This window comes from Scomber scombrus, chromosome 3 (assembly GCF_963691925.1).
Source record: "Scomber scombrus chromosome 3, fScoSco1.1, whole genome shotgun sequence".
In the NCBI taxonomy this organism is placed as follows: domain Eukaryota; kingdom Metazoa; phylum Chordata; class Actinopteri; order Scombriformes; family Scombridae; genus Scomber; species Scomber scombrus.
The window spans coordinates 21904981-21925565 of record NC_084972.1 but is presented as its reverse complement, the minus strand read 5'-3'; the positions used below and the strand labels follow the sequence as shown (position 1 = coordinate 21925565).

At 38.3% G+C, this 20585-nt stretch overlaps 1 protein-coding gene across 1 annotated transcript; it reads left to right on the top strand.

The window, feature by feature from the left end:
* The first annotated feature begins 7200 nt into the window (after positions 1-7200).
* Positions 7201-18504, top strand: dusp7 (dual specificity phosphatase 7). The gene is made up of 3 exons (XM_062415504.1): positions 7201-8041; positions 10008-10436; positions 13749-18504. Exons 1-3 carry the CDS (start codon positions 7633-7635, stop codon positions 14063-14065), a joined length of 1155 nt encoding a protein of 384 aa, XP_062271488.1. The 5' UTR covers positions 7201-7632; the 3' UTR covers positions 14066-18504.
* The last annotated feature ends 2081 nt before the right edge of the window (positions 18505-20585 follow it).

Sequence of the window (20585 nt, the reverse complement as noted above, 5' to 3'; positions counted from 1 at the left end):
ATGTAGTTCATGGGTAAAAAAAAAAAAAGCTCAGGTGTGTCGAAAAAGGTCAGTCTCCCGTAGATAGAAATTTGATTTCTCTTCACTTTGTGTGTAAGGATTTAGAAACTGTCATGAGTTACTGTTGTTGTGCATATTTTAGGTCTGGAAATATTGCAAAAAAGATTTTATGCTTGACTGGAGTGTAAATGCATATTGATAAAAGCTAAATGCGACAATGGAAACACATTTACTGACATACGTGACGCATGTGACTTAAATATATATTACCACACGCATTTCCACTCTGAAGAGACAGAAAACAGCCGCATCCGAAAACATCAGACCTGTGTGTAGCAATGAGGAGACTTTAACACTCTTCAAATGAATACAGGAAACAAACAAAACTTATTTCCATCATATTTTTCACTGTATGAGGTTAGACTGGCACTCTTTTAATTACATCTCGTTGCACCTCCTACTTCTGAAATAGTTTAATGACTCCGACTGGAAAATAGTGTCTCCTGCTGTTTATCTGGATGAATGTGGATGGGAACTATTTGGCTATTCATTTTTGTTTTTCATCAATCTAGAAATTCAGTTAAAATTTACGCTAAATATGTATAGAAACCGAGATGCAAGACTTCTCTTTTTCTTTTTCTATCTCTGAGTTGATATTCAACTCAGAAAATGGAAGCTAGCAGGTTGGCAAACAAGTCACCAAATTATTTTATTATTTTAATTATTTTATGTTATTTCAACGCCTGAGATGTCAGCAGCTCCTGCACATCTAGTATTGTGTGCTAGCTAGTATTAGCCTTTTTTCTTTCATGGTCCAGTTATGGGGATGAAAAATAATCAGACTGTCAAAATGCGCTGCAGTGAGAGCTGCTGTAAACTCAGCACTTTGTACGTTGCCCTGTGATTTGAACCACAACAAAAGTACAAAGTCAGAAGTACAAAGTGATGTAGGGAACGCACACATCAAAAAAGGGACTACACTACAGCTAACTGTTCAGCTAGTCAACAGCCTGTGTGTCTGTCTTGGCCAAAGAGACTTACAACAGGTTATTTGGTGATGACTTCCCCAATTTGGGACATAAACTGTGTCCTTAATCGGGGAAGGGCAGATTATGTTATGGTTAGAGTTAAAGTAAGTCTCCAGGAAGTGAATATAAGTCACCAATGTGTGGGTGTGTGTGATTAACAATTTTTAGTGTTTGCCCACACATATTACACAAATCAATGATGGCAGCATCAGTCAAAACTGAAAAAAAACAGAGTTACAAAATGATTTACAGTAAAACCCAACAGAGTAAACAGTACAAGTATTTGAAAAGGACAACACAGAATGAAAGAGTAAAACAATGAGGAGCGTAGAAACTTAAAACTTAAACAAATTAAAGACAGTTATGATTTAAGAAGCCATCCAAGATCAAGGTCCAACAGTATCAAGTCACTACAGAAGTAGTTTTCCAGGATGGATTTTCACTTCAGGTGCAGTTTGGTAGAAATGAACAGCCACTTCCTGAGGGACAGCAACTCCTCGTGTGCTTTGTTTCTCTAATTCCCAGCTAAGACAACACTTCACCCCACTGAAAAATCTTCAAATAATAAGATTAATCTTTGTCCTTGTTTCTTAGGTCCTATGTGGATTTGTGTAATATTTTTGGTATGTGGCTTTTCTTTCAAGGAAACAACACTTCATAACAGTCAGTAGTAGCTTTGGGTTTTATTCATGGGAGTAAGAAACTCTGCACTCATCTCAACACCATGCTTCAGGAAAATTACATTACCATCCTTGCGTATAGATTTAAGATGGAATTAAGGGGTCTTCCATCTGGCAGAAGGAGGTTTTTCCATCAGTGAGCAATGACTCTGTATATTTAATATGTTGCCTTTTCTGTTTGAATAAGTTACACCATACGGTTGTGTTTCTGTGTGACTGTTCCTCATACTCCATTCCAAACTGAAACATTCAAAAACTACAATGAAATTACAACACTCAAGAGCAGTGTTGTATAATGGAGGAGGGCAGTTTTCTAAAACCTTGACGGTGTTGACAAAGATTAGGGGTATTGTGAAACAGGAAGTGTGTGCATAGAGACAATGCGAGAAGCTTCTGTGCTTTCCAAAATGGTAGATTAAAGGCTGATGATGCATGTATGAGCAAGTCTGAATGGTGGGTAAATCTCCCCATGAGTTCATGCCTTTTGTTATCCAGACACTGGTGAATTCATCAAAATCTTTACATAAGCCTATTCATCTTATTCTGCTTTTACTGTATGATTTAATTATAAATCCTAAAAGTTCAAAGGCCCCAATGCTTTTTTTCTCATTCAGCTTCTTACTATGAGAAATGTTGTGCTACAGAACACAAATATCTTTGCCAAAGTTAGAACAATGTTTGTCATTTCGTATATTTGTGTCTGTGCTCTTCTCACTTGTTTAAAGTGGCCGCACAAGTCTGATGTCACGTACTTCAGTGCACTAATCAGGAGTTATCACCATTTGAATCTAAATGTGATGACGGCTCATGCTTCCAGGCCATTAAATCACATCTGATCAAACCCCATACGGCCACACAGTCCTGATGATGCAGATAAGATGCAGTTGTTTTAAACTGTGTAATGAGTAACACCTGCAAATGATTTATTTCCCAAACTTTACCTTTGATCATTCCATACTTAGTCATTAATATTTATAGTTCGAGATAAATGCTTGAGATTCAAAACCCAAAGTTGGCAGCAGCTTTAAGGCCTCTTTATGATGTGATTTTGGGCTGTCACAGACAAACAATTGACAATTGTGAGAGAAATGTGGTGAAAATCTTTGGTTGTCAATCGGTTTACATCAATAAAATTAAACTTTAGTTGTCATTTTTTAAGTTTCACATCTTTATTAACCCATTAGTGTTTCTTTTAATATCCAAGCACAATCCCTATTTAATCCTTTAGCATATCTGTGTGTGTATTTTGTTACCTGTGAAAATAAATCAACTAACTAGGTCTAATTAAACTGAAGTAAAACAGTTGTCTTGTAGCATAATGGAAAAGTCCGTCCATGGCCGACTCAGAGCGTCACAAATTTAGGAGCAAATTGGACCATGACACAGTTGCTGTAGCTCACAGTTAGAAACCAACCAGTCAAAATATTACATGAAACTAGCCTAGCACAATGCTACTGCTAAAAGTAAAGTTGCCCAAAATTCACTTTGGAACAATTTCATGCCGCCCTCATTTACCTGCTCACAACTGGCCTCACAATTTTTCTTCTTTGGGATTTTTTGATACATTCAATATTATTTCCATCACAGCGCTACAATTCACCAGGCATATATTACATAATCTGACATGACTCAAAACTGTGATCACTCAATTTCCCTGATAGCGTCCAAGACCAGACCCCCCTATCATACAGTCAGGTGCCTTTAAAGCAACATGTTATCTTTGAGTAAAACATGAATAAAGTTCCTGAAAGTTCAAAATCAGTGATGATAGTTTTGTTTACAACTGTAAAATAGTTTGAGACAAACACACACACAGTGGCTACACACTCTCTAAGAGAGCCTGTTGTTGTCCGTGAAGGGAGTGGAAACACAAGAGCCCTAAAGTTTGTGTGTGTGTCTGCGTGTGTGTGTGTATGTGTGTGAGCATGTATGTGTGTGTCTGTGTTTTGTTAGTGAGTGTGTGTTTGTGCGTAAGTCACTGGGGAGGATAAAGAGCCATTGTCTGCAGCTGGTGCATCCCCCACTCCTCCTCTCTGCAGCTGTGAGGAAATCAAACGCTCCTCTTTTCCCTCTCTCTGCCTCTGTCACAACCTGCTGATGCCTTATTAGGTCATTCATGGTGAAACGTAGCGATGACCCAGTGATGGAGTGTGTAGTACAGCAGTCACACCAGCACCATTGAGTTGTTATAAGTGGAAATGTCACACAGCATTAATAATAATAATAATAATAATAATAACAAACTTTATCCACACAGCAGCTTTCATAGCAGAGTTATGAAATGTTAGTTAAAAAATGAAACCATGAGAGTGAAATGTATCGGCAGTGATCAACCTTTGATGGCTCTGACTGTTTAGCTTTTAGCACTTAGTTTAGCAACAGCATACAAAGCTATTGGCTAGTGCTGAAATAATTAGTCAATCTACAGAAAATGTGTTTAATCAGTGAACATTTTGATAATCTTCCAGTAGTTTAAAATCATTTATCAAGCAAAAATCGCTCTAGCTTCCTAAATGTGATGATTTGCTGCTTTTCTCTGTTTTGTATCGGTTTTAAATAGAAGACATAAAAAGTCACCTTGGGCTCTGAGTACTTGGAATTAGCATTTTTCCCTATTTTTGTCATTTTGTAGATTAAAAGGAGTAGTTAATTGATTTATCAAAACAAGTTATGGTCTACATGAACAGAAACACTGTGCCTGAACGTGATATCACTTTAAAATATAATATGTTGGAAGGCACCTGTCCTGCACTGGTTAAGACATTACTTATTTAACAGTTCCGGGGCTTCAGCTGCTGTAGTGGGAACCCAGTGCCCAGAGTTGAGCAAGGCCCTGTGGAAGCACCTTGCTTGCAAAAAATAAAAAACAAAAGACATTTTCATTGTTTTTGCACTGATGTGCAGAAATTGACAAAAGTGCTCACACAGACTGCTGAATGCCGCCTTCTGAAGAAGAAACACATTTCTGATCTGAATATTACATTGCAACCATTTATTTTGCTTTGTGCTCACTTTGATTTATGAGCATCAGAGGTACAAAAGCAGAAATAATCATTTTGTTTTTCCCTCAAATATATATATTTTTGAATATGTTAGGCTGTTATTACACAGGTCTGATGATTTTGAAACAAAGTTAATGTCTTAAAAAAGAGTGTTGCCTAAACTTATTAAAATCTACAGTGTGATGCAGCAGCTGTTCTGTTACCAAGAGACAAACCAGAACAAACAAGAGTAACATTTGGCTTAGGTTTTTGCAGTGAGATAAAAACACAACACTCTGTACAGATACACTCTGAAAACAAGACTCTATGAGACAAATATAACTCTGAGACTCAATTGGTTTTGTCCAGTAAGTGGTAAAAAGTCAATTTTCAGTCAGGAAAATGTCCAGTAATGAATTGGAACATAAATGTGTGGAAATGTATTTAAGTTGTGGTTGTTTGTTATAGAGGGAGTAAAGGCTGTGCAGAGATCAGAGGAAAATGAATCAGAATCATGGAGGCCCAAAGTCCCCCCCCCCCCCCCCCTCACATACACACACACACACACACACACACACACAGAGCTCTTCTTTAAGATAAGAAACCCTTATATGAATGAATGAATGTTTATTTCAATGTCATACCATTAAAAATGATCCATCCCACATGAGATACATTAAACACAATAACACAACATATAAATAACGTCTGTTGACTGACATCATGCAAACCATTTATTGTATGTAGTGTGGGAAAAACATCTTTTACACAGAAAAACAATATAAATGCTGCCAAATAAAACATATTTTCTCAATGACCCAGCATTGTTCAAATACTCACACAGAGCAAAACATTTCATTAAGCATTTTCATAAGTTCAACATCTTCCATGAGAAAGTAATTGTGTTTAGTTTTACTGAATAATCTCTTTGTGTTATTATAATACAAAGGGCCAAACAAAACAAAATGCATTTCATTTTCTGTTTCATTTCGCTCACATAACTGACAGAGCCGATCTTGTTCTTCAGTGCCAACATGACGTCCTGTTTCTTAATGTAATGTTACGGTACCCTTTAATGTCAGTTGGTATTTTGTGGTGCATATTCACATACCTAAACCTGTTGGTTATCCATCCCAATCTGAGAACAACAAAGAAATACTGTCACACAGTTTCTTAGAGTGTGACGATGGTGTGAATGTACTTACTGTTTCTTGTAGGCCTACCAGCAATCTAAAGCATCATTTAATAGTGTTAAACAGGTGTGTCCGTTTAATATAATATTTCTTTGGGAACATTTCTAGAGCAGCCTCAGCTAATGAGTGTTACCGCCAGAGTTACTAACTCTTACATTACGTTCATGAAAGTTAATTGTAATATTTTGATCGCCTATTTTAAAAAAGTCTTGTTCAGAGTTGGGTTGTACTAAAAGACCCTTTAAAGAATCAGATGTTCAGTTTTTTTCTGCTAAGTACATTTTGTTTGAATGGTTTTTAGCCTGTTTTTTACTGTAAATGCACCATGCTAACCAAGTGGCTGCGGCGTTATGGTCAGCTCCACCCTCTCGTCCAAAAATGGTCACTTCTGGCTCCAAAAATAAGATGGTGAATGTCAAAATGCAAACTTGAGTCTTCAAAACATGGATGTATTATAAGAGCTGAATAGGGCTCCACCGCTCAGCCTTACACTTTTCCCCAGTGGCCACTCGCGGCATTGCAGCAAAAAAACACCTGTGGGGCCCAAAAAGCAGTTCCCCCATTGACCACCATTGTAAAAGAGACGTCTGTAAAAGTGTTGACAGGACGCCTTGAACTGCAAACAAGGTCAATTGTGACTCTTTCTATAATGAATTTTAAATCCATTGAGGTTTTATGTTTGTAAAACTTTCTTCAAGCCAAGAAAAGCAACTTTAACTCCTCACACCATTAAGTCTATGGGCTGAGCGGGAGAAACACCACTGCACATATTCAGTGCACTGAATATGAGAAACTTTTTCTGGCATATACCATTATAAAACTGGTATCCAGTTCTTATAATACATCTATGGTTCAAAATGAGAGTCCACAAACCAGTGTGTGACATCAAGGTATGATTGTCCATATTTTTTTAGAGTCCAATTTAGTGTTTATGAAAGCTAAGTTTATCTAAGCAATACTTATAAAAGAAAGAAAAAAAAGAAATTAAAGTACACTTTTATGTTTATAAGATGCTATTCTACATTCAGTACTGTTTTCAATCAAACACAAACGTCATTTTAAAAAAACAATTCAAAAGTGAAAGGTGACTGTAGGCTCATTAATCATGATCATATTTTGATTGGGAGGTTTCCCAGAAGTAACATTCACTGAATTGAGGACAGTGTATCAGTGAATGAGCGTGAAAACAGGCTGAGCTGGTGTGTGAAGCCTCTCACAGTTCTGCACCTTTAAATCTCTCCGCTCCTCCCTCTCCTCACTTATGAGGCAGAGCTTCTTTTAGTGCATCCAGTGGAAATGACAAACCAGAGGTGCTCCACGGGCCAGCATGTAATAACATTAATCATGAGCTTTAGCAACAACAGCAACTCATCCCAAACTCCCATCCTGAGACACTAAACGCGGCTGTTCCGGGCCACTCTGTCGCTCTGCGGACGCCCAAATGGACGTCGATGGACTGGAATGAAACCTCCACTTCTGACGGGCTGAAGCTGGGACAAGAAGGGACACAAACCTCTGCATGTTTAAGTTTTCTGCTCCGATCACAGGGGCATCGCTGCGTGCGTTTTGGATGTGCGTGTGGAAGTGTGTGTTGGGTGCGTGTGTGGCGGTGGTGGAGGTGCTGGTGGAGGTGCTGGTGGTGGCGGCCGCGGGAAGGGAGGAAGTTTAGCGCCGTGATTTTTCTTTTCGTCTGTTCCGCTGTGTTGTTTTTCATGTGGCAGCAGGGGACGGGCGGATAAACGTTTCCCTGATGAAAATTAAGCATCTGTGGAGAGGCTCTGTGATCGTGACTATGATGATGATATCGAGTAAGAGCGTGGAGTGGCTGCAGGAGGAGCTGGAGTCCGGGGCCACCTCTCTGCTGCTGCTGGACTGCAGACCCCATGAGCTGTACGAGTCCTCGCACATCGAGTCGGCCATCAACCTGGCCATCCCGGGCCTCATGCTCCGCAGGTTGAAGAAGGGGAACCTGCCGATCCGCTCCATCATCCCCAACAACGAGGACAAGGAGAAATTTGTGAAGCGGTGTAAGACGGACGTGGTGGTTCTGTACGACGAGGCGACCACGGAGCGACAGGAGTCCGGGCTTGGGAGCTCCGTGCTGGGGTTGCTGCTGCAGAAGCTGCGGGACGACGGGTGCAAGGCTTTCTATCTAGAGGGTAAGACCAGAAAGGCTTTTAAATGTGAACCTCTGACTTTGTGTCCAAACTCCTCTAGGTTTTTAATTCATAAAAATACTCTGGATTGACTCACTTTCAGTCCAGTAGAAATTATTTCATTCCACTCTGATTTAATTGCCCCAGTTAGATTAGATGCGTTATTTTTGATAGATTCACTCTAACCACATAGATAATTAAAATGTAAATATTTATCTGAGCTGGGATAATTGAATTAATGAATACATTATTGTATTTTGTCTTGAAGCCTGTTTCTGCGGCATGTTTTGGAAAAATGCGGCCATGCCAGTTTAATATCTGTATCATAGGTTATGAAATAGTTTGTAGGGTAGGCTACTTTAAGTGGCATGACTTTAAATAAAATGAACCGTCTACTGACTGAAGTTAGTCATGTTTTATTTATTATAACACTAAAGCAGCTTAGTTTAGTGTGTTATGACGTAGTGTAATAACACAATGTAACATACTGTCAGTGTAATGCACTTTGACAGTTTCCTTCACTCACTTCAGTTGTTACCTTCTTATTATAAGGGCAGATAATAGCGTCAATTATAAGCCAATCAGATGAAGCCTGCGACGATGTGTTAATACATGAAGCTCGATCTAATATGTTTTCAAATAAATGCTGCAAAAAATGGCCCCGCCATGTTGTGCTCCTTCAGAAAAAGACGTTTTGGGTTTTTTTTTTCATGAATGAACAGAGAAACGAGGAGACCATGACACTGTCTGAATCAACATGAACAGCACAGAGAAGATAAGACAGTCAGAAAAGGGTATAACAAGTATGAAATATTGTAACACTAGAAGAGAGTGTGTGTGTGTGTGTGTGTGTGTGTGTGTGTGTGTGTGTGTGTGTGTGTGTGTGTGTGTGTGTGTGTGTGTGTGAGAGAGAGGGAGAGAGAGAGAGAGAGAGAGAGAGAAAGAGAGAGATCTGTACATAAACACTGAAATGTTTCACGGCAGTCACAAGCTGAGCTGCCATTCACAAAAAGTCCACTGAGCAGAGTAGTGTGTTAGCAGAGCTGCTGGTTCTCCCCAGGGCTCAGCTTTCTCAATGGGGCACATCTGTCTGGCCTGTTTGCCTATTCATAATGACGTAAATATCACGTTATTATAACGTTATATGACATATTGATCTGTGATGTAGTGGCACAGAAAAAGACATGACTGCATCTACACAAAAATGTATTTTTTTATTCAATTAAAAAGTCATATAATGAGATAAAATGAAAGTTTAATACTACTATGATGTATTACTCTATATGTGTGTTAACTCTAGTGTGAATATGAAACACTGATCTTATTTGGGACAGCCAAACTTGACTACAGTACATCATAGAATATACAGCAATTAAAAAATAATAACCGTGTGGTAAGTGTGTATCAGTTTACCATTGTAATAGTTCAAACATATTTATTTTTCCTTTTTTTCTTTTATTTATAATTTATTAATTGTGGTTTGAAAATCCAAAAGGTTCATTTCTTGTTATTCAGATCATGGCTGCAACTAACAAATCGTTTCACTATCTGAATCTACTGATTCTTTTCTCTATTGATTGATTAATTGTTTTGTATATAAAATTGACTTCTTCAAATATCTTGTTTCATCCAACTGACAGTCGAAAACCCAAAGATATAAAGAAAAGGCATTTATCATTACATGTGAGAACCTGAATTCATTTCTTCTTGCTAAAATGGATTATTCTATTATCAAAATAATTGCTGATGCATTTTCTGTCAGTTGATTAAGTGATTAATTGACTAATCGTTACAGCTCTAATTCAGATTCCTTACACCCCTCTTAAATCATGCAGACTCAACGTTCAGCTGCCATTTTGTCATTTGAATCACACATTTTGCCTCACAGTCAGTAACCTGCTCGAGTCAAATGACTTTCTTTGTTTTATTCTTATATTAAACCTTTCCTGGTGTTTTCTTGGGTCTCCAGGGGGCTTCAACAAGTTCCAGTCTGAGTACCCTGAGCACTGCGAGACCAATTTGGACTGCTCGTGTCCCAGCAGCTCCCCGCCAGCCTCTGTTCTGGGTCTGGGAGGCCTCCGTATCAGCTCAGACTGCTCAGACGGGGAATCTGACCGTGAGCCTGGCAGTGCCACAGAGTCAGAGGGCAGCCCGCTACCAAACAACCAGCCAGCGTTCCCCGTCCAGATCCTGCCGTACCTTTTCCTGGGCTGTGCCAAAGACTCCACCAATCTGGATGTGCTCAGCAAGTACAACATCAAGTACATCCTCAACGTGACGCCCAACCTGCCCAACATGTTTGAACATGAAGGCGACTTCAAGTACAAACAGATCCCCATCTCCGACCACTGGAGCCAGAATCTGTCTCAGTTTTTCCCTGAGGCCATTTCATTCATTGGTAGGTGGAAAAGGGGATTGCTCAAATGTATGTCTGTGATTATGTTCTTTTGATTACCAATTAATCGGTTTGGTTATTATCGTAATTAAACGATAAATTGTTCTGCCTATAAAAAAGTTAGAAAACAATTAGAAATTCCCATTATTTAATTCCCAGAGCCAAAGGTAACATATTTCCTGTTCTGAAATCCAAAGACATTCAATTTACTAACATGTATGACAGATCTTCATTAGTCAGAAAGAGGAATGAGTGAATGTTTGAGAGTTTTGCTTGAAAATGACTTAAACTTATAATTGACTATCAGAATAATTGCAGATTACATTACTTTGGATTTATCAACTCATAATTTTAGCTCTGGTTACATTTTGGCCTGCAGCTGAACAGTGATTGTCGTTATAGATTAATCTGGATTATTTTTTAAGCAGTGGATTAATGGTTTACTCCAGTGGTTCATAACCTTTTGGTCATGTGACCCCTTCAGTCTCTCACGAACAGTTATAATCAGTTCAACCAAAGTACGATTTTCTTTTCCTTGTTTTATTGGAATAACATCCTAAATAATGAAAATATCCAGTAATTTAAAAGAAAAAGCAGAGGTTAGAGGGAAGTCTTAATAACAATAGATTTGTGTATCTTTTTTTTTAATGACCCACATCTAAATGTGTCTTGTGACCTCTTGTGGGGGTCCTGACCCCTAGGTTGGAAACAACTGGTTTATTCTACAAAATGTAAGAAAAAATGAAAAATGGCCTTCACATATCCTCAGAGCCTGAGGTGACGTTTTCAAACTGCTTCTTTGGTCTGAGCAGCAGCCAGCATTTAAACTCATACATCTTATAAAACAAAGAAAAGAAGCAAATCTTCATGTTTGAGAAACTGAAAACATCAAATGTTTTGTATTTTTGATGAAGAAGAAACTTGAAAAATGTGTTAGATGTCATTTACAAAATTGTTGTTGATGTTATTTCAGCATTAGTTTGCTATATCTGTTATTCACTTCTGACTTTATCCAAGATTTTAATGATAATTCAAAAGAAAAATGGTTCATGGCTTCATGAAAATCATTTTGGACAGAATTAGTGGTAAAAATGTGTTGCTGAGCGGCAGCTGCCTGCATTTCACAATGATGAATTCAGCATCACAAAATACAAAGCAGCGTTCTGAATAAAACATGAAAAGGGATTCTTTGAGAATGGGGTCATACTGAAACCACATGAATTTACAGTCTCCCGCATCCTCTCACTCCATTTTTCACTATTTCCCATCATTCCCTCTGAATTAATTCCCAAAGAATGAGCGAATTTCCCTCTCTGATGAGTCAATGAGAAGCGCCAAAGCCCTTGTGTTTATCTTAGATCGTCCAGACCATTGACATTTCACTTTCTTTTTTCCCTTCCTTCAGAGTAATGTTACTGCTTAGGTGGAAGGAAGTGTGACATATGCCAGAGCCAGAGGTCATGGCAGATTTGGGTCATGCTGACGTTAAACGGTGCTGTCTGGCCGGCTGTAATATGCGGGGCCTCCGTCACATCTTTTTGGTAATAGTAGGGTAATTATGGTAAAGGATAGACCAAGATGTGACCTTACACTGTTCTGTGGAAAGTTGTGGATTCCTGAAATATCTGAAATGGTTGTTTCAACGTGTCTTTTTATGTATTCAAGAACGTAGATGGGGACGGATGTAATTATTTTCTGGCATTTTAAAAGCTGTATTAAGGGTAGAAGAAAAGTGATGTAATGCTGCATCTGTAGATCCACTAATTTGTGGATTAACTGCTGTGGTTTACACTGTTACTTATTTGATGTCAGAGTCTTATATAGTTGGGTTTGGGGCGTTCTGATGATGAGTTTTGGACCCTTTTTATAGTGGAAAGTGAGCACACATCACATATAAATTTAATTTGGCATCCGCTTGGCAGCTTGAGCTCGTGAGCCAACTGACCTCAATCCTACAACAAGAGATGCAGGCAGAGAGAGATAAAGGAGTGCACGAGAGAGAGAAAGAGAGAAGGAAGGAAAGAAGCACTTAACTCTCGCAAGTGCAAAGGCTCGAAACTGACAGAAGGTGGATGGATGTAGCTGGTTAATAATGTAAGATGTGTTTTTTTATTCAGGTTTTTCTACGTATGGAGAGCTAGAAAGCAGAATGAAACTAGAAAGAAAGAAAAACGTCTCTGTGACTTTCTGCTGTAATTGAGAAAGATCATGCTGGAAATAAAATATTTAGTTTTTAGTTTGTTTTCATGTTTGGAGTTGAAGTAAGCTTGTGTTAGGCAGTACATCACTTTGAATTAGAGCTGCAAGAAGCAGTTCTTTTCATTATCAGTTAATCAGCTGATTATTAATTAATTATGGTTTTGCCCATAAAATGTCAGAATATAGTGAAAACTGCTGATCGTAATGTCACGGAGCCCAAAGTGACGTCTTTTAAAGTCTTAATTTATCCGACCAAAGGCTGTAAAAACCCAGAAGCATTCAGCTTTCAAGGTTAGAAAACAGAAAGAAGCAGAACTTCTTCACATTTAAGATACAAGTCTGCTTGAAAAGCGAGTCGAAATGAATTGATTGTTTATGAAAGTAGCTGTCAAAGATATTTTTGTCAATCACCGAATCAATTAATAACCTACTTGTTTTGACTCTGTATATGACTGCATGATGTTATTCTTCAAATTAAATTTTTTAGATTAATCATTTGGAACTAGTTTTTACTTTAAAACTTTGCTGCTTTGAGTTATTTGTTTTTGTTTCCCACATATTAAAAGTTTGGTCTTGTGTAATGAAGAACAGTCAAACAGTTTATTGCTTTGAACATAAGGTGAATGTTTCTTATTTGATCTTGTGTACTTTATATTTTTATATTCCACAAATATTGTGACCTTAATTTCAACCATATTACGCAACCCTACTTTAAAGCTGCGAAAATCTTTTTTTATTATTTTATTTATTTTTTTAACAATGGATCAAATTACTATTTATATGGTTTGTGAAAAGTGTTGCCATGATGGCAGAAACACGACCCCTAATGTTGCTCCGTACCTGCTGGATGTGTAAATAGGCAACAGTTTGCTAACCTGTTAGCCAAAACAACTTTGTAAGGTGATAATATGTCAGTGTTATATTTTGATACTATAGTATGTGTTGATGACAAGATCATATTTTCATTAACTTAAAAGACAGTTTTCCTTTTGGCTCATTGATCATTTGAAGGCAAAGTTGTAGGATTACGCTGTAGTTTTGAACAGTTATCTAATCCTCTTTCAAATTTTTTTCTTCTCTTCTTTCCCTTCACTCGTCCTTCCCTCTCTTCCTCAGACGAGGCACGCTCGAAAAAGTGCGGCATCCTGGTGCACTGCCTGGCCGGGATCAGCCGCTCGGTGACCGTCACCGTGGCCTACCTGATGCAGAAGCTCAACCTGTCGCTCAACGACGCTTACGACTTTGTCAAGCGGAAAAAGTCGAACATTTCCCCAAACTTCAACTTTATGGGCCAGCTCCTGGACTTTGAGCGGACGCTGGGCCTCAACAGCCCCTGTGACAACCACTCGTCCTCCCCGACACACGACCAGCTCTTCTTCACCACCCCGACCAATCACAATGTGTTTCAACTGGACACGCTGGAGTCCACATGAAAATTAAGGGAAGGGGGAGACTGTCCCATCCAAAGGGTCGAAGTGGTTTTGTTACCACGGTAACAAGCGGCTGCACTGGAGGGAAGCAGCCAGTTTTAATGAATGTTTTAGCCTCCAGAGGCTCGTTGTCTGAGAGCCTGGCCACGGAGCAGCTTTGAAGGGAGAGGGGAGGTCACAGATAAAGGGAACGGGGAGTCTTTTTTTAACCGAGAAGGAACAGTGACGGGTGGGTTTACGGCGGCGTCCTCCTCGGAGTTCATTGAAATCGAGGTAAAAGCTCAACTTGTCTTGTAATGAGAAGCCAAGAAGACTTAACTGACTGAGAAACTGGGCGAAGTTCCGCCGCAGGACAGACAGCTTTAAACAAAGATCGGGGCACGGAAAATCTACCGTGCTCGACTCATGAGACGACATCATCCTCTCTGTCTTTCTGTCTCAGCTCTCAAGCTGAGCTGACTGGTGCCAAGTGGAAAATCTGGGATTTACTCGTAGGAAATCTCACTCTACTGAATGTAGAGTTTTTAAAAACCAAGGAATTAACACACACACGCACACACACATAAACAAAGTATGTATGTTTGTACTGTATGTACTGTTTGTATGTTAACGTACATAGCAGAAAATGTATGGGCAGTCCTTAACAAATTCAGTATGTCTATATGCATTTTTGTATATTTTTGTGTACATTTACACACAAATCTATACCTTATATAAATATATAAACATAGAAATCTTATCTTTGTCCAAAAACAAAGTAATCCAATCCAATAATGGCTTAAGAGATTGTAAAACTAAAGAAAGGGAATGGGTGTGGTGACGCCAACAAAGAGGAACGTTGTTGTGATATTCCTAGTTGTCTTTTTTTTTTAGGTTAGTTTTTCTTTTAGGTTTGTAATGACCTAATGCAGTTTGCACAGTGATGTAGCCATTGACTTGTTGGCACTCGAGGCCAGTGCTGGAAGCAGGCAGATAAAGAGACATTCAGAGAAGATGAGCGGAGAGGAGAGGCCAGTCCCAGGCTGCGACGAGTCCTGACAGCTGTACGGTGCAGCAGGGAGGGAGCAGGAGCAGGAACTGGGCCCTAAGCAAAGGACGAGGTTCAGGGGTTTGGATTGGGTCAGGAGGAAGACATGCTGCAGGCAGGACAAGGTATTAGCAGTAGAAGTGTGGCTAAAGATACTACAGTAGATTTGACCTTTAGCCAACTGTTTGCAAGACTGCAGTTCCCAGTTCCTACTTCCTTCCCCATCTGATTCATCAAGTTGCCTAACGAGAAGTACCAGTTGTTCTGACAGCTGTTTGATTATTTTAGTCGTTTGTTGCATTTCTAACTAACGTCCTTGGTTATTTCATCACAGCATAGTGAGGTTTGCCAAACTGGTTTGTAATGGTTGTAACTTTTGTACTTTGTCAGAGGCATGGACGGTCAGGGTTAGCACTGGGGATACTAAGACACCTTTTTGGGCAGCTTATCTTGGCAACCTTGTGGCAAAGAAGTGCCTCAACACTCTCGTATTACCCACATCGCAAACTTATTTTTGCCCAAGAGGAAGTTGTTCAATAGTGTCGCATCTTAGGTTCCTTTTAGGACACAGTTAGAAATTTGCCAAAAAAAAGAGGACTCTGGACAGGGTACAGGACCAGGTGTCGGGGCTGAGATTGTAACCCAGTCTCTTGGCACCACAGTGTTGTGGACTGGGACTGACCTCAGATACAGACTGCACTTACTTATTTCAATAGCTTCATGTCCCTTAACTGCATTTGGAGAAGACAGAGGGAAGGTCTCTCTTCGAAGGGGATCAGCCATTTCGTCAAAGACAAAATAGTTTGAGTTGATTCACCCTTAAAGCCTTGGGAATATTATATGACAGAAATATTAAACACAAATGGATATAAATATATATTATAGAGCTAATAGTAAACAGATCTATATTATTTTGTATACCTGAGCATGCTGTGGTATTGTATGCTCTCTAACAGCAGACTTAACCATGGGTTGGATGTTGCTTTACCGGGTGGGTTTACGAGCGATGAGGACTGTTTTTTTAACTGCTGTTGCTGCTGAACACAGCGGTACACAGCGTGTGGTCAAGGAGTTTTCTCAGACCCTGTTCACATCAGGAGCACTTCAAAGACACTGTGAAAATTATTTGAAAAGTATGGAGTAAAAACCAAATCACAAAATTCATAGTGAGTCCAAAAATATGTTAAAATTCCCTTATGCTGCAGCAGTTGTTCTTCAGCATGTGGACTTATGGCAGCATCTGTATGTAAACTGGGCCTCTTGCAAGAACATTTTACCTTTTACTTTTTTCTGAAAGGTTTGCTCATACATGTGTTCAAAGTCAAATCCAACAAACTTTGCTTGTTTTAACTTCATAAATACATCTGTTCATGATTAGGTGCACACTTGTTAGATGTATTCATTAGCATAATCAATACCCCAAAACAGCTTTATAAGGCTGTGTGTTCTGCTCCATTTACTGGCAAATTTCATTCACACAAAAAAAAATTTAAAAAGCAGAAATTCACACTGCGGAGCCTGAAGTTGAAAAGACAAAACAACTAATTTAGCAGTGTCAGTAGTGCTAAAAGTGTACCCAAAAAATACCAAGTAGACAAGTACTATGTTTGTCTGCACTGTCACAGCAGACAGAATTAAAAAAGGGAACTGTTTAGTTTGAGGTTAAATGCTTAAAAACATCTTGCTAAAGCAAAGAGATCCCTGACTTTTAAAGGGGAGAGCAGATTATTGGTTAGCTTTCATTTCATTTATTTTGACTGATCTCACATTTGAATATTTAAACTCCAAATTCATAAGTTTGTATCATTTTCAAGTATAGCACTATCTGTATATGACTCTTACAACACATAAACCACCACAAGAGAAAATTCTAAATATGAGAAAATTGGCAAACTTCTCTTAAATCATCTCATTTGAGAACTAATCTGTTCATACAAGTGTTTCTTGCATGAGCCTCAATGTTCACAGCAAACTACAGAAAAGTGTTTTCAGGGTGGTGATGTGGACGGGGTCTAAACAGAAACAAAGAACTGGGTTTCAGAGGGGACAGCAGTTGAATCTGAACAGGGTTGGTTTTAGCTGGCCTTATATAATCTTTCTAACTTGTTTCTAATGCTGACTGTTCAATACTCTTTGTATCTCACTTTAGAAAAATGTTATGTAAAAAAAAAAAAAAAAGAAAAAAAAAAAGATGAAACGTTTGTTATCTGTTATTTGAATCAGAACACGGTAATTATAGACGGCGAGCTGTCTTCTACCGTAACGGGTCACACAAGGTCCTCTTTGTTACTCTGCAATATATCAAAACACCTTTTTTGCAGTATTTTGTAGATCCAAGACCTCAACATTTTTAAATTCTTCTTCTTTTGTACTATATCTATTCTATATAATTATACAAGATCCAGCTCAATATGGCTTGTGGACTGAAGTAACATTTTACCTGGGGTCTCCTAAATGTAGAGCCAGTGTGCCCAGTACCAAAACACACACCCACACACATACATACACACACAGCCAGAGCTGTGTTTCAGCATGCCAGTTATGTTTCACAATAGATAATTACACCACCCGACTTAAATAACTACAAGGTCTTTTTCCGTCTTGTTTTGATATAATGTGCTCTATGCTATTCCTGTGGCCTTTCAATATGAATATATATCTGAGTATATATATGTTATGAATTTATATGCAAACGTTCCTCTCCTATTATAGCATCAGAGTTGAAAATAATACTACCGTGTTTGAATGGACTTCCCTTATCTGGAGTCATATCCCACTTACAATAAGGAAAATGTTGAGGACTTGATCACTTGCACCCTACGATTGAAATATATTTCAGTACGGAGCTTTTCTATTTAAAAAGAATACGGTTGATTTCAAGCTGCTTTCTTGTGTTTTTGTGTCTTTGTAACAATGAAAGAGAAATCAAGTCTTTTTCTCTGTTTGTAAATTTGCCAGACCACGGGAACGGCCGTTTCTGTGTCCTTAAACTTGTAGCTACATATTGGTAAGAATGTGCTCGGGAGTGAAAAACGTGAATGAGTTTTTTTTTTAAAAAAGAGGAATGGAGAGGAGACTTGGTGGTGTCAAATACAAAGTGAAAGAAAAAGTGAATGATTTAAAAAAAATGTTACCTCAGTGAGGAATTTTTCAGGGATTTTTTTGACAATGCATCTTGCATCGTGTTACAGCTTCAAACACACGTTGAATAGCTGTTTTGTATTGTGCTGTAAACAGTTTTTTAAAAAAGATGCAATCTGTCGGTGTATAAAATGGGGGCATGTTAACCGGGGCAGTTTCACCTTTCTGTCTACTGAAGGAAACACGATTGACCCTATGTATTGTACAGTATATGGAAACAACACAAGACATGTTTATACCGCAAATAAATATTGAAATATTTTTTTCTTTAACACCTGCTTCCTTCTTATTTCTTTGCACAAAACAACATTCAAATCAACCTTCACATGCCAATTACAATGAATGATTCTGAAAATGAAGGTCGGGACACAGTGAGGTTAAAACATATATCTGATAGGTCATAACATGATTAAAAAAAACATACAGGAAAAATCATATATTAATATTTATTACGACTCTAATACTCGTTTTATTCTTGTGAAGTACTGGATAGTTTTATCAGTTCAGGTCTCTATAAAGTATTAAAATAAACAGAAGAAAGTCACTGGTCATAACTGGTTGACGTGTGGTGATGCAGGGTAGCAACCTGTTTTGTTTTAAGGCATAATAGTCATAATAATAATGATAATAATATATTATGATAACTAAATACAAATTCCACACAGACATTCATATTTCCCCCAATCTGGCTACAAAATGACAGTTCATCATCTGTTTGAGGCTTGATGGCAAACAAGCCTCTCTGACAAAGATTGAGTTTAGAACATGATTGTACAAGTCTTGTTTCTTTTTGGTTTTTGGTTTTGCTATGCCTAAGACTTCCCCTTACTTTATCTCCTTCCACAATCACAAACACACATAGGGTTGGTCTCGTTGTGTCTTTGCCATGGTTTCGAAGGCGTCTTAAACCGAGATATCCGATTGCTTAAACTGAAACTCTACCACTTCCCTTCCCATACACCACTGTGTGTTTGTTTGCGGTAAGAAGGAACATGTTGTTTGTGCTTACCATAAAAAACTACCAAAAAAAAAAAAAAACAACCCACATCTACCAGTTTGATCACAATCTAACAGCCTGTAGTGTAAAATACTACACACTTGTATTTCAGTGCATTGTTTAGGGGAATAATTTGACATTTGGGGAAATATGCTTAAAATGATGTCTATATAGTAAATATGTAGTATATCTGTTGCCAACAGCCAGTTAGCTTAGCTTAGTGTCAAGGGGAAGTAGCTAGCCTGGCCCTGTACAAAGGTAACAACAACACCTACCAGCACATCTGAAGCTCAGTAATTAACACTTAATATCTTGTTTGTTAATTAAATACAAAAAACGATCTTGGTTTTACGGGCGATATGTTTCCAACTATTTCTTGGCAGGGAGTCTCCACTGGTTGCTCGGCAACTGCTCCTAGCCAAGAAATAGACTGGCACATAACCCCATAAAACAGCAAATGATATATAATGCTTTAGTTTTTGTGTGTACTTTAAGTATTAAATCAAAGTGCTCATTTGTCCCTCTGACTGATATATTATTATATAAGCTATGACATCATTAGATTATTAATAGTGAAGCGTTAGAGCAGCATGTTACTGATGTAGCTGTTGGAGGTGGAGCTAGTTTACACTACTTTATATAATTTAGTCCAGTGGTTCCCAACCAGGAGTCGGAGCCCTCCAAAGGGTCACCAAAATCTGAGGGGTCATGAGATGATTAATGGGAGAGGAAAGAGGAAGAAAAAAATCTGATACCAAAATTGTTTTCAGTTTTTGGACTTTTTCTCTAATCCTTAATTTTTGGAGAAATATTTAATCATTTGAACATTTACTGAAATGAAACCATGTGAGAAGTTTAGGGGGAAACGTGTTGGAGTTGTTAACAGCTCATAGACATCTGAAATGTGAGCACGAATACACACTGCTTTTTGTAAGACGTCAAAAGATAAAAAGGTTGGTAACCACTGATTTAATCTATAACAATGTGTTGTATTTTTTAAAGCTAATTATATTATCCATTGTGTCAAATCTTCATCTGAAAACTAACTAAAGCTGTCAAATAAATATAGTAGAGTAGAGATTACAATATTTCCCTCTTAAATGTAGTGGAATGGAAGTATTAAATTGGCATCAAATGGAAATACTCAAGTACAAGTACCTCAAAACAATACTTGAGTAAATGTACTTAGTTACTTTTCACCACTGGTTAAGTAGTATGTGACCTGTAGAGGTGCTAGTAGGTGAATTTTGTTATCTGTAAACAGAGTCAAGCTGTTTCCAGTCTTTATGCTAGAAATCCAGACATATTGCAGGGAAAAGAAGCAAAAACCCTCTTGTGGTTTTCTGTCCAATACCTGT

Coding starts and splice junctions, on each gene's coding strand:
- dusp7 (XM_062415504.1), top strand. CDS start 7,633: ATGAAAATTAAGCATCTGTGGAGAGGCTCTGTGATCGTGACTATGATG. Junction 8,042..10,007: donor CAAGGCTTTCTATCTAGAGG/GTAAGACCAGAA, acceptor TTGGGTCTCCAG/GGGGCTTCAACAAGTTCCAG. Junction 10,437..13,748: donor TGAGGCCATTTCATTCATTG/GTAGGTGGAAAA, acceptor TCTCTTCCTCAG/ACGAGGCACGCTCGAAAAAG.